Raw genomic sequence first — 14,533 nt, forward strand, 5'->3', positions numbered from 1 at the left:
CCCGCAGATCCTAATCCCAGTCAAAGTATTTAACTTTAGAGATTGTAACACAAACATCACTCAAATATATTAAAATGGTTCTGTCTTCTGTTTCTTCAGGTGAAAAAGAACTATGAAGCTTTGCGGCAAAGGGAGGAAGAGGAGAGGATGGTGCAAAGCTCGCCTCCTAGAGGTGTGGAGGACCCACAGGCGGTCAGCAAATGGGAAAAGGAGAGTCACGAGGCTACCAGAGAGCTCCTGAAGGTCAAGGACAGACTCATAGAGGTGGAGAGGAACGTAAGTGAGCCCATTCGGCTTTTGGCTCTCATCTCACCTTCTGCGATTATCCGCTCTCTTACGTAAAGACATTGTTTCTTTTTTTTTTTTACCCCGCTTTAGAATGCCACGCTGCAGGCTGAGAAAGTGGCGCTGAAGAGCCAGCTCAAACAACTGGAGACGCAGAGCTCCAACCTGCAGGCTCAGATTGTAGCCGTGCAGAGACAGACAGCCTCCCTGCAGGAGAACAACACCACCCTGCAGACACAGAACGCCAAGCTGCAGGTGATGGGCCGCCAAGCGCTACACAATAAACAATAGATACAAATTGTTTAATAAGCCGTGGCTTATTTGTGTCTCACTTTGTGACTGGGGTTTCTATCACAGACACAACAGACGAACGCAGTCCCGTCTTTAAATATTCCCTTTATGATACAGAACCAGTTCACCTGGTTCCAAGCCAAAAGGGGGACAGCCTATTTAAAAGCTTTTTACCCACATTAGCAAGGCTAAGCTGGCCCATCGTTGGCTCCGGTCCAACCCAGCCCAGCCTGCTTAGCTCTCGCTGTGGATTTAGGCTTGAACTCCTTGTTTGGCAGCTTTTCAAACCCAGGCTTATGGGACACGAGGATTTACGCTGACCGGCGGCGGCGGTCTCACTGTTTTTCAGGGTGTGTCGCTGGTTATGTTAAGTAAGTTAGTCGCTAAGATGTTTGTGTTTGGGTGCCATATGTTGCTGTGTTTGGCTGTTTGACACTAATTGACAAGGGATTTCATTAGAATTACATTTGAATGAAGTACAGCAGACATCCAACATGGCAAAAATATTTATTACTTCTTAAATAAATGAGCGGGAACAAAAAAACTACAATGTCGGAGCTCAGTATCCACCCAAACCCAGACCAGATGCAAGGGAACTTTACATAAGCACAACAAATGGCAACCTGATTTGATGATATTTGATATAAGCTTCTTAACATGTAAACGGGATGTTCCTTCATAACTTTCAATGGCTGCCAAATGTGCAATTTGGATCAGAACCTTATGAGACTTGTTCTTTCATTACATAGACCGGCGGTGTCCAAAGTGGGGCATGGGGGCTAATACGTGACTTTGCCGTTCCTCCAGGTGGAGAACTCCACCCTGAGCTCACAGGGCACCACCCTCATGGCCCAGAATGCCCAGCTGCAGAGCCTGCAGAGCAGCATGGAAGGCGAGCGTGAAGGGGCGCTGAAGGAGAAGGAGGAACTCCGGTCCACCTACGAGCTCCTCCTGCGTGACCACGAGAAGCTGGCAGCGCTTCACGAGAGGCAGGCGGCAGAGTATGAAGGCCTCATCGGGAAGCATGGCGGCCTGAAGAGCTCTCACAAGAGTCTGGAGCAGCAGCACCGAGACCTGGAGGACAAGTGAGGAGTCGTCACGGGTCAGGATTGGAAGAACTGGTAACAATAGAGAAATTGACAGGTGTGCATCATACCAGGTACAAGCAGCTCCTACAGAAGAAAGGAGATCTGGAGGAGCTGGAGAAGAATCTGAAGGAGCAGCAAGACAAAATGACCTTGGAGAACCAAAGCCACCGAGACACAGCCAACCAGTATAAACTGCTCAAAGAGGAAAACGACAGGTCAGGTCGACTTTCAGGTCTTCTTCAATTCAGCAGAAGTGAAAGCTTCAACACTCTTTTACACACGCAGACTAAACACAACATACCGCCAGTTACTGAAGGACAACGAGAGCCTCCAGGTGGATCACAAGAACATCAAGAGTCAGCTGAATGGCGCCAAGCTGGAACAGACCCGACTGGAGGCTGAGTTCTCCAAGCTAAAGGAGCAGTACCAGCAGCTGGACATCACCTCCACCAAGCTGACCAACCAGTGTGAGGTGAGGAGACTGGACAGTACAAAGTCCGAAATATGTATTTATCTTCTATTATTATACTTTTATTTTCTTTTTATTTATTCAGCAGCCCGTCGAGGCAGCTAACGAGTTTACTGAATTACTGCCAGGGTGTTCCTCCCCTCGAGACATAGCAACGACACAACATAACTTGTGTTGCTTTGCGCAACAGAACACGCACTTCCTGTTTTGAGTTCCTCAGCAGCCCGTCGAGGCAGCTAACAAATTTACTGAATTACTGCCCGGGTGTTAAATTAAGTCTTCCTCCCTTAGACATAGCAACAACACAACATAACTTGTGTTTCTTTATTTGCACAACAGATCACGCACTTCCTGTTTTGAGTTTTTCAGCAGCCCGTCGAGGCAGCTAACTAGTTCACTGAATTACTGCCAGGGTGTTGAATCAAGTCTTCCTCCCTTAGACATAGCAACAACACAACATAACTTGTGTTTGCACAACAGAACATGCACTTCCTCTTTTGAGTTCCTCAGCAGCCCGTCGAGGCAGCTAACTAGTGTACTGAATTACTACCAGGGTGTTAAATCAAGTCTTCCTCCCTTAGACATAGCAACAACACAACATAACTTGCGTTGCTTTATTTGCACAACGGAACACACACTTCCTGTTTTGAGTTCCTCAGCAGCCCGTCGAGGCAGCAAACATAGTTTACTGAATTACTGCCAGGTGGTTGATTTTTTCTTCCCCTCGAAACATAGCAACAACACAACATAACTTGTGTTGCTTTATTTGCACAACAGATCACGCACTTCCTGTTTTGAGCTCCTCAGCAGCCCGTCGAGGCAGCTAACGAATTTACTGAATTACTGCCCGAGTGTTAAATCAAGTCTTCCTCCCTTAGACATAGCAACGATACAACATAACTTGCGTTGCTTTAGTTGCACAACGGAACACACACTTCCTGTTTGGAGTTCCTCAGCAGCCCGTCGAGGCAGCAAACATAGTTTACTGAATTACTTCCATCACCCTGTGTGTTTCAGCTGTTGAGCCAGCTGAAGGGCAACCTGGAGGAGGAGAATCGTCACCTGCTGGACCAGATCCAGACCCTGATGCTTCAGAACCGCACCCTGCTGGAGCAGACCATGGAGAGCAAAGATCTGTTTCATGTAGAGCAGAGACAGTATATGTAAGCACCCTCTTCCTGCCTAAATAAGATAACAATATGAAATCAAAACACATCACATCTGTTATTGTCTCCCGTCCAGCGACAAGCTGAATGAGCTGAGGAGACAGAAGGAGAAGCTGGAGGAGAAGATCATGGACCAGTACAAGTTCTACGACCCCTCTCCTCCCCGCAGGTGAGAACAGGAGCTCCCTCTCGTGGTTGTCAGTCTACGTATATGTGACCTTGTAGTTCAGTAGCATCAGTAGTCCTCTTGTTTCTCCTCCGTAGGCGTGGCAACTGGATCACCCTGAAGATGAAGAAGCTGATCAAGCCCAAAAGCCGCGAGAGAATTCGCTCAGTCACGTTGACTCCGTCCCGTTCCGATTGCAGCGACGGTTTCCTGGTTTTCCCGGCCGATAGCCAGGACAGCTCGTCCATCGGCTCCGGCTCCAACTCGCTGGATGACACGCTCACGCAAAAGAGGAGCAGCAGTGAGTAAACACAAACACACACACACACAACAATAAAGAGTGGCGTCCATCTTTTCCGCAACATTTTCCCAAAGCCAGGTGCCGATTGTGTGCTCTTAAGGTAAGCTCCTCCCCTTTAACCACGCCTCCTTATTTCTCTCTATCTGCCTAAGGGAGGAGAGGGCAGCGGTGCCTTGCCCAAGAGCAGGGCCCCACCAATGGTATGCTGCGAACAGGGAGGGCGGGTGGGGTTTACGAGCCGGCTCTCACCTCTCTGGGTGCATGTTTTTGTGAGTCCATTGTCTGTGTGGGTCAGCTGGGCTTACGGCTGAGCTGCGCCAGGCCACGAGGTTGACTCCCCGACTAGTCGAGCTTTATTGGGTGCACTTTTGTCACGTTTGTGTACTCGGTCAACCTGTTGATCTGGGCAGTTCACCTGTAAAGAGGAAACATTACGTTAGCGCCGCATTCATTATTAAATGGTGCAAAGCATCCTGTGCAATGAAAGACATTTATTCAAATGGAGATCTAATTTCTGCACATAATTATCAGACTTTTAGATGAAAAAAAAACTCCTAGAGGTTAAGTACGGCCTTGTTGAATCATTTGACAGGCTCCACTAGTATTGTTATTTACATTCATATTTAATGCTGCAGCCATGTAACTAGTTAATGCATAAGTAACTTATTTTCAGCTCTTCATGATTGCACCCTTTAATATACTGCCATCATCTGTGTGTCGTGTTGCCGTAGCGATGCAATGGAGTGTAAAAGTGTAGCGTTGCTGTGTGCAGATGGTGATGCTCGGTTTCGGAAATGATGGCCATTAACACAACTGGTGTACGTGTGTGCTTGCAAGTGTGTTTGCCGCACCACTGTTTTTTGTTTTTTTTTTTGTGATGCTGTAGCTTTAAGGATCATTTAGCAGTCGTTAGTCAGCTTTAGTGGGAGTTTAGGTCAAAATGTGTGTAAAAATGTATGTGGTAATGTGTAGCATCTTGCTAGAGTTGTGTTTGCATGTTTTTTTATAAAGATCATGTGTTTAAATGATATATTTGTAGTAGGGTGGATTAGTGTATTTGTCTACACCCACCCACACCAGACCTCCGCCAAGGCTGAAACATGTCATGTGACTTTTTTTTAGCAGCGGAATCATGCTTTACCACCCTTTTTTATATACAGTAGTCCCTTATTTATCACAGTTAATCGGTTCCAGACCCCGCAAAGCACGATTTTTGGAGCTAGAGCACAGAAAATCTTTTTTCACATTATTAGAGCCCTCTAGACATGAAATAACACCCCTATAGTTACCTTTACACTCGTATTACCCAATATAGCTCATAATAATAAGATTAAAGAAGCCATTTAAGACATAAATAAGAATTGTGCTTGCGTGTTGCTATAAATGTTCGCTTAAATCGCTGAATGAGGGGTGGACAGGAAGTGAGTGAGTTTTAGCTTGCCGTGGGTTACAGCCTGTAGAAATCCTTCCTCCTGAGGACTCTAAGTGGGTTTCGAATAGAGGATAAGGGAATCTTCAAGAACCAATCATAACATTAACCCTGTTGAGATAATACAAATTGTTCCAGCAATCAAATCTAGTGCTTGTCTCACCAAACATTACTGACACCCAGTGGCCAATGTTGAATACTACATATCGTCCATGTCTTTGAATGCAATTTAGTTAATTTTGCTGTTTTTATGTTTCACAGCATCATGAGCAACTGGGTAACGTATCTTAGTATCTTACCCAAGGCTACTTTGACATGATCCCGGGAGAACGGATGATCGAACCCGCTAAATTTGAAGCCCGAAGTGGCGAGGAAGGACTGTAATGTTGTCCTTCGTGAAATGGTGGTTGTATACGCGGGGCGGGGATCATCTAGCAGGGGGGCGGGTTTAATATGTGACAGGGTTTTCTATCATGGTGTCATGAGAAGACCTTATTTCTGAAGCGAATGCTGGATGTTTTTATGTGGTGCTCATACACAGCTTTAGAGACGTATTACTGTTAAACATCATAAAAATGTCACCATAGTGTACTATAACAAATCAACAATCATACGGTCCTTGGCGGAGGTAATAATGCTCACTTTTTGACGTCAGAGAAGTGTTGTAGAAGTGAGCTGTATTTGTACTTTAAGCATCATGCTGATGTTGCCGTGATATTGTATAGCCGTAGACATGTGTGCCGGCTGTGCAGGGCCTCAGCTTGCTCCCTGCTGCCTTTCATTTTGTGTAACAACGTTAACAGAATCCCTCTGTTGTACCCCCCCCCCCACACACCCCCACCCCTTTTTTTTTCTTGTCTAACTCTCCGTTGCTCCAATCCCCCCCGTCCGTCCGTCTGTCTATGTGGCTGCGCTGCGATGACAGCTTTAAAAAGGTTGCCTTTCATGAGGAACAGATCCAAGGACAAAGACAAGGCCAAGGCCATCTACCGACGCTCCATGTGTAAGATCTCTGTTAGCTGCCAGCGCTATAGTCTTCCTCGCCTCCTCTTCCTCCCGCCGCCAGGAGGAGCTGGTCACTGATGTTGGTGCTGGAGCTGACATTCTCTTCTAGTTAACATGAACTTCTACTCTTAGCAAATGTGCTGAACATCAGTGACCTGTCCTCCGTGGGTGGACCTTCACCCCTTGTGTCGCCTCCTCCGCTTCCTTCCATAGACGCTGATGTAGTGGTTAACATAGAAGGGATCAAATCAGGACTAACCTCGTCGACTGAGTACATTCTTCACTTGCTCTGTCAAGACAATGTGATTGAACAAAGTGTGTGTTGGAATCAGTGAGTGCTGATTGGTTGAAAGGCACTTTGTGTGTTTGCCTTTCAAGCGCTTTTTGGTGTGTTTGCATGACCAAAAAAAAAAACTAACCCTTAATCGCAGCTTCGCCACATCTTGGAGGACTCGGAATGGAGCCTAGATCTTCTCTGATTCTGCATCTCTCATGAATCATTTCACATCTGCCAACATGCATTTGCCTGATTGTTGTGTGCACCGTGCTGCATCCCTGCCTGCCTTCATCGCACTGCTTTGTGTGTGTCGGCTCAGTGCAGTGGTCGCCTTTATCGCTACTTTACACTCACTGGCTATAAAATGTCAGGCACACCTGTGTAATCTAATAGGATCCAATACGACAGAAGGCTGCAACAAAGACAATAATGCTCAATTTCTAATGGATTCATTCATTAACATGATGGAACATATCATTGGTACAGCCCTAGTGTTGGATGTCATTAGATTATTAACTGCGGCAATTTACGCCATTATTAACTTTCACTGCCAACAAAAGAAAATAAGCTCTCTTATTAGCGCTGGGTTAAAGTGGTTGTGGCTGGAGGCAACCTCCTGATGTCATTTTATGCTTCAACTACCTCTGCATGCGCTGTAAATTGAGCTACTGAGCTGTTGGCGGGGAAACTCACGAGTGTTACACTTGCTGAACTGTTGTTTACAAACTCGTCAGCGCTGTTAATGCTTTACTTTTATTACAACATTGGTTCTCTTGCTGCTGTGTTGTGCAATAGACTTAGATTAAAGTAAATAAATTAATTAAACATAAATAAATTAATTTCCCTTTTTGGGAAATAACAGTAAAAACACCCTGACAATAATTAGACCATTTATTTGTGTCATGGCCAGTGATTGTCGCTGAAATTAGTTTCATTTTCTTATTTTTTTCTTACACAGTGGAACATTGGTTTGTGTCATTAAGTCGTTCATTCCAGAGTCCATATTTCCCATAATAAATAAGTCAAATTAATCCAATCAAGAAAGCCAAACATGTTTTTATAATTTTAAAGTTAGAATTTTAAATGCAGTAAACAATTCCAAATGCATATAAATGATAAATGAACTTTTAAGGTTACTTTTAGCTTAATTGAAGACGTGATTCTTGACCTGACTCGTCCCAAAGACACGCTATGGCACCAAGACACCACACAGACACCACCTTCCTGTTTTGCCATGACATATTTCTTGAATTCAATACTCTTTCTCACCTCAATAATCCCTCAAAAATTGAGCCACTGTAAGTTTCAAGTGCCAGTATTTTGACAAACGGGTGATAGAAATAAGTCATGACAAAACAGGAAGATGATGTTTGTGTTGTCTCGCTGACATTAAGTCACATTAAGAATCACATCTTCATTGAAGGTAAAAGTAACATTAAATGTTCATTTATCCCCTTCATTCATTATTTATATGTATTTAGAATCGATTAAAACTATAAAAACAGGTTTCGTGTTAACATTTCTGAGCGTCCACTGCTGATGACATCACAGACGGGCGACTTAGCAGTTCTAGTTTCCATTTTGCAACTTGGTAAGATAGCTTCTTTTGTAATAAAAATACATGATATGCGCTGTATTGTATGTGAACTGAGGCAAAAATTTGGATGTTAACTGAATAACATGATAACTGAGGTGGACGCTAACCAAGGTTCCACTGTATATTAATGAAGCCGAATGCCTGCATGTGCCTTGACTTTGACAAGACACATTTTTGCTTGCTTGTGCTGTTTTCAATCAAGAAAAAGTCATTAGCAGTTTTATTAGCCGGGTACATTTTCTAAATGTGTCCATCGCACTCGTCTATCCAGCCATGAACGACCTCCTGCAAACCATGGCGGTGGCCGGCGGCCCTGGCGCCGACTGGGCTGGCAGCTCTGAGCACCTGGATGGCGCCGAGGCAGGAGACATGGACGGAGGGCGTCGCGGCGGCCAGCGCATGAAGGAGCTGGCCTTTTCCACCAACGCCATCGATTGTGCGGCGCTCACACTGCCCTCTGCTGGACATAGGAAGGCCAAGCACAGACTCCAAATCAAAGGTCAGTGAGCCGTTACTATCAGACATATTTATTTGCATGGAAAAATAATACGTGACATTACCTTCCTCGTCCTCCCCTAATAGATAACGCCTCCTGTGAAGATGTTGCCGCTTCCTCGGACGACCCAAAGAGTCAAGGTAAGCTCATGAAAAGATCACAGAATGTCATGAAATTGAGGTCAGCAGCCCCTCTGGTAGTCTTAGAGCCCCCCCTCTGCCTCTTTAACTAAGCCTGATCTACACTTGAAGCCATCCAAAGCAGGATTGACTCCGTCGCAGCCTGCAAGATTCTATTCAGGGCGATTAATCTACAACCAGGCAGTAATTTATCACCACCACCTTAAAGTCACTGACCCAGATGTTAGACATTCATTAAGCCAGGTCTAAACTTGCTTTATCGCTACAGATGTGTTCTTAATCCCTCAAACGGCTCCTTTAAAATGCATTTCTGGATGCTACTTTGCTGATGATGACTTCCTAGCATCGACTCATAAAAATCCACTTAATACCCGAATGAGTCAGCCATTACTGTTGCTCGTCTGCAGACGGACTAAGCTTGTCTTCTTGTATGTTTAACTCATTCGTTCTCAGAGAGGTATTTTACTTTTTTTGTTTTTTTTTTGAGCTAGAGACAAAAAGATGTGATGATGCAACTCCACAATGGAAGAAAGCATGTTTGCTGAAATTTACTTTTCACGGTCAGTCTGTAACTTTTAATAGATGTCACATACAACAACGGAGCTGCACGGCGGTCGTGTGGTTAGCACGCTAGGAGACCCGGGTTCAATTCCACCCTGGAGTTTGCATGTTCTCCCCTTGCATGCGTGGGTTTTCTCTGGGTACTCCGGTTTCCTCCCACATTCCAAAAACATGCTAGGTTAATTGGCGACTCCAAATTGTCCATAGGTATGAATGTGAGTGTGAATGGTTGTTTGTCTATATGTGCCCTGTGATTGGCTGGCGACCGGTCCAGGGTGTACCCTGCCTCTCACCCAAAAGACAGCTGGGATAGGCTCCAGCACCCCCTGCGACCCTCGTGAGAAAAAATAGTAGAAAATGAATGAATGAATGAACATACAACAACGGGGCTGCACGGCGGTTGTGTGGCTAGCGTGCGAGGAGACCCGGGTTCAATTCCACCCTCGGCTATCTCTGTGTGGAGTTTGCATGTTCTCCCCGTGCATGCGTGGGTTTTCTCCGGGTACTCCGGATTCCTCCCACATTCCAAAAACATGCTAGGTTAATTAGCGACTCCAAATTGTCCATAGGTATGAATGTGAGTGTGAATGGTTGTTTGTCTGTATGTGCCCTGTGATTGGCTGGTCACCAGTCCAGGGTGTACCCCGCCTCTCGCCCAAAAGACAGCTGGGATAGGCTCCAGCACCCCCCGCTGGAGCCTACAATGTAACATTAAGGAGTGGGACAGGAGGACACAAGCGCTAACATCAATACAGTCGCATTTAACAGCAGCTACATGCTAGGTTAGCAGCTAGGTTAGCTTATTCTCCAATAAAAAGTAAACAGTCAAACTTGTAGCTTTTGCATTTGTAGCTGACCGACAGATAGATGGCAGAACTGCGGGATTTAATTTAAGATGTGTAGCGAAGCTTTTTTTGTGGTGGGCGTATACACGTTGCGGGCTCATCTAGCTAGCTAAGCGCGGGTTAGAGGTTTTGCCTTCATGATGTCACAAAACGCCGCAACTTGAGAAGAAAGTGTTTTAGTGCGTCTTCCCTCAAAAGTGTAGCAAACAAATGAGGGTTTCGTGCTCACAACCACGCTTTACGTTACAGCATCATTAAAAAGTCACTCCTGCATGTCATCCTTCCTCTTGCTCGCTGTGGCTGTGTTCTTTTGTTCCTATGGCCGCAGCCTGGCACCCGGCCGCACTTCCTGTCCCTCCGCCTGGCACGTGCCATCTGCTGCCCCAGCAGGGGGGGAGTGGGGGGGGGGTGTGGGCACTGTCAAGTCTACATGTTACTTCCTGTGTGTGTGTGTGTTACCACATGTTAAGTGTTCTGTGTTCAATCTATGTGTGTCTTCCCTTTTGTTCTCCCTCCCCAGCTTCCAGACCCTCCAGTTGCCATAGCAACAGGACCACCAGTAGTAATAGTAACAATAACTCCCAGCTCACCTCTCCCCTCGAGGGCAAAGGTACGCTCCTCCCTTTACCCGTCCATCTCTTCCTCACTAACTTGTTGTAGTTGTACACACAAGTATTACATAATGCAGTATAACATATATGACATATATATATCATATATAACATATGTGACATCATAACCCCCACAGGCACGTTAAACGGGACCCTGAGTCGTCCTCACAGCGAGAGCAGCGGCGAGTTCAGCCTGAGTTTGGACCAGGAGGCGTGGTCCAGCAGTGGCAGCAGTCCCGTCCAGCAGCCTTCATCCTCGCGCTCTTCCCACCAGAGCCCCGTGCCCCCTCGATGCACTCTGGAGCCGCCGGGGACCACCACGGGTAGCCCCGCCCCGCTCCAGATCAGGAAGACTGCGTCCCCGGGCAGCGAGGTGCTTTCTCTGCAGCAGTTCCTTGATGAGGGCATCGACCCGGCGGAGGTGGGTGGTTTTTGTTGTTAATGTACACTGTCGACTGTCACGGAACTGTGGGCCTCAACATTTTGGACCCCACCGCCCCCGTTGTAAGTACTCCCTTGGCTGGGCATGGTGCACACAGTTCGCTAATGCTAATGCTACGTTTCTCCACTGATGGTCGGTTCTTCTGTTGTGTAGTCGGGCAGCCAGGAGAACCTGACGGTGGACTCTCCTCGCCTCTCCACGTCTTCTGACCGCACCCCAAAAGAGCGCCCCACGACCAGAGGGCGTGGCATCTTACGCTCATCCAGCGGGAAAGCGGCACCGGTCAGCGCAGATCGTCCGCCCAGATCCTCGGGGCAACCGGGACGCCCAACCTTACGCAAGGCGGAGAGCACCCGCGTGAGGGGCTCGGCCCGCCCCGTCCTGTCCTCACAGGGCAAGGCCACGTCGGTGTCAGAGCGGCTCGACTCCGCCTCCTCCACGTTGCCCCGTGCCAGCAGCGTCATCTCCACGGCGGAGGGCAGCTCGCGGCGCACCAGCATCCACGACATGCTGTCCAAGGACGTGCGCCAGCCCGTGTCCGTTGACGCGTCACCTCCCGTCAGCGCCAAGCCCGGGGTCCGTGCCCATCCCACGCCCAGTGAGTACCACCCAAAGGGACCCTGTAGCGCCACCATGCCCAAGTCAGTCAGCTTACCCTGCAATAACTCTGACGACCCCGACCTCCCTACCCTTGAGTCTTTCCTCGGGCCTTCCTTCACTGCGGAGTCGGTCTTCATGGACTCCATTTTTAGTGAGTCGGCGGATAAAAACCTCCCCTTCCTCTCCATCAACCCCACCCTGGTCAGCAACATCAGCGGACCCCCGCTCGCCAAGTACACCCCCAGTCAAAACCACACCACCCAGCAGAGCCAATCAGATGACCTAATGAGGTCTGGCACTGAAAGTGTGGACCATTTGGATCCGGAGGAGAACCAGTCGCTGTGGTTCGAGTACGGGTGTGTGTGAAGGATGGAAGGGGGGAGGTTCTGACCCGCTGACACATGACACACACTCACGGAACTTGTGCATGAATATTTATCACAACACTATCTCTACTTTGTGTGTTTGTGTGGGGGGGGCTGTTTTTCTGTTCTGTTTGTTCCATGGTGCCGGGTTGCGGGGGTGCCTTTTATTTGTTGTTGTTTTCATTTCGGAAACCTGGTGTCTGTTCCTCTCCACCCCTGTTGTTTATTTGAACCTGACTATTAGCTACATGAGAGTTATTGTTTCCGTTAATAGCGACCTTGAACACAACATGAATGTCATTCTTCACATGCATGCTGCCAATCTTTCATATTCATGGATTCATCTTTGTGGTTGGATATTATTTCCTCTCGGATGTGGGTTTCTTTGTCTTGGGGGCTAAAATGATGGTCGGAGGGGGGAAGTGGAAATGACGGAAAAGCAAGTTTATGTAAAGGAAGGTCATGAAAGTGATGCTGAGGGATTGTACATACACGCTAATTTATCATCTGTCAAAGACGAGCACTGCTTCCTGTGCTAGACTTGTTTTGATTGGTTATTTATTCCCACTAGTTGTTGTTGTTATCAATGTGTGTGTGTGTGTGTGTGTATTTTTCACAACCACATTGCTTTGTCCCACAGATGTGGAGGGCAGAAAATCAAAAAGCAGGAGCGGCGAACCGCAGCCGCCAAGCTGCTAAGCCCCGCCCACGTCTTCCCCTACTGGAAGTGCGTGGTGAGTGCATGCAGGGAGGTGGGTTCAGGGTGGGGGTGGGGGTTCTTGTCTCCATGGGAACCTCAAACATGGTGTCATCCCTCACTCGGTGCACAGACGTCGCCTAACGTCACGTTAGTGACTGCATGGCTTTTTGCCCCTCCCACCACCCCCCTCTCGACCCCCTCCACGACTCGTCCGCTTTCTACATGTCGTTCCCGGCTGGCTGCTTCCCTTTTCCTTTCATTCCATTCATCGTCATTATCAACTTCCTTTTCTACTTCCTGTTTGTCTCGACGTGAATCTCAACCCCTCACATTTCAGAAAGCATTTTATGGCATCTATTCAGACAATATCAGCGTGTAGTAAATCTATACTGCTATTCAAGCTGTACACTGACTTCTCTTAAGTACAATCAGCTTTGATTTCTTGAGTATTACTGATTTAATTGTCGTAAACATGCTTGCTGAAATGTGAGATGCTGTATTTTCTTGTCTGTTTCTAAACTTCTCTTGTCATCTTCACACTGCTTCTATTTCTTCTATTTTTCTTCTTCTTCTTCTTCTTCTTCTTCTTCTTGGCTGGCCGGCGAACTCAGCAAGCGAAGCGGCCTCGGAGTGTCTGAAGTCGAGTAGAGAGCGGCGATTGAAGCAGCGAGAGAGGAAAAGATTGTAAAATCCTTGTTTATTTCTTCCCGTTCCTCCAGTAGAGAAATTTTGCTTTCTTCTCCGTTTTGTTTTTCTTCCTTGAATCAAGGAAACAGACGAAGATGCCCCAGTTATCTCTCCGCCCCTTTTTTGTTCATTTGTTTGTTTGTTTGTGGCAGACCACACTGCCACGTGTTCTTCAGCGTGATGGACTGTGATGATGCACTAAACTTTCTAAAAATAAAAAGACAATTTAAGTGCCAATGTTCAAATCACAGCCAAAAAAAAGATAACGAGGAGGATGATTCTGTTTGAACAACACAAGTCTTACAAGCTTCCAAGTGGAGAATGACAATGTGCACGGAGCAATCAGTGGACCAATCAGCACACTCAAAAATGACTGCATAAGCCATGACGGTTGCGTGTGTACTGTATGTATGTGTCATCTTAACTCATGTTAACAATAGGATTAATTCAAGCAGTTCTCTGTCATCTTATTCACACAGAAAAGCACACACACATTCTTTCTGTTAGCCAACTTACAGGAGTGTCTAGCTGAACTTTGACCTGCAGATCCGTTATTGTTGCTGTGACGACGAACACGATGGCGCTGATGAGTTTTCCTGCTTTTCCACTTTTACATAAATCCATTTGATGTCATTAAAATTCATCAAGAGCACAGTGTGTGTGTGTTTTTTTCATAATGTTTATAAAGTAGCAGTTGTCTGTTATACTGTATTAAAAGTATTATGCAGTACCAATCAAGTTTGGTGACCTTAAATGATTCTTGAACATTATTTTATATATCTCTATATGAGTGTATATGTGCTTTAAATATGGGTGTTAAGTCATTCATTAAAATACAGCTCCACCCCCACTTAATAGAACCATCAGTCATGATAAGATGGTCTCTGGCGACCTCTAGTGATAACTGCCGTAACTGCAGGTTGTCATTTAGATGTAGTGGAAACTACAAATATAGCATGTTTTATATTATTTATTTTAGGGACCAAGGTAGCAAACCAACATTGAACCAACA

At 46.5% G+C, this 14,533-nt stretch overlaps 1 protein-coding gene across 7 annotated transcripts in view; it reads left to right on the forward strand.

The window, feature by feature from the left end:
• Positions 1-14,205, forward strand: part of LOC131107805 (girdin-like) — a 53,813-nt gene extending 39,608 nt beyond the window's left edge. For 3 of the 7 annotated variants that reach the window (XM_058058137.1, XM_058058138.1, XM_058058139.1), the window contains 15 exons: positions 100-276; positions 379-540; positions 1,384-1,661; positions 1,736-1,879; positions 1,950-2,136; positions 3,151-3,296; positions 3,376-3,468; positions 3,564-3,766; positions 3,919-3,966; positions 6,121-6,198; positions 8,346-8,573; positions 8,657-8,710; positions 10,637-10,726; positions 10,865-11,148; positions 11,323-14,205. In XM_058058137.1, the coding sequence (XP_057914120.1) occupies positions 100-276; positions 379-540; positions 1,384-1,661; positions 1,736-1,879; positions 1,950-2,136; positions 3,151-3,296; positions 3,376-3,468; positions 3,564-3,766; positions 3,919-3,966; positions 6,121-6,198; positions 8,346-8,573; positions 8,657-8,710; positions 10,637-10,726; positions 10,865-11,148; positions 11,323-12,135 (2,985 nt within the window). In that variant the 3' untranslated portion in view covers positions 12,136-14,205. The remainder of the gene's footprint in view (positions 1-99; positions 277-378; positions 541-1,383; positions 1,662-1,735; positions 1,880-1,949; positions 2,137-3,150; positions 3,297-3,375; positions 3,469-3,563; positions 3,767-3,918; positions 3,967-6,120; positions 6,199-8,345; positions 8,574-8,656; positions 8,711-10,636; positions 10,727-10,864; positions 11,149-11,322) is intronic. The other 4 variants (XM_058058144.1, XM_058058141.1, XM_058058140.1 and 1 more) reach the window with 4 other exon arrangements.
• The last annotated feature ends 328 nt before the right edge of the window (positions 14,206-14,533 follow it).

This window comes from Doryrhamphus excisus, chromosome 20 (assembly GCF_030265055.1).
Source record: "Doryrhamphus excisus isolate RoL2022-K1 chromosome 20, RoL_Dexc_1.0, whole genome shotgun sequence".
Taxonomy (NCBI): domain Eukaryota; kingdom Metazoa; phylum Chordata; class Actinopteri; order Syngnathiformes; family Syngnathidae; genus Doryrhamphus; species Doryrhamphus excisus.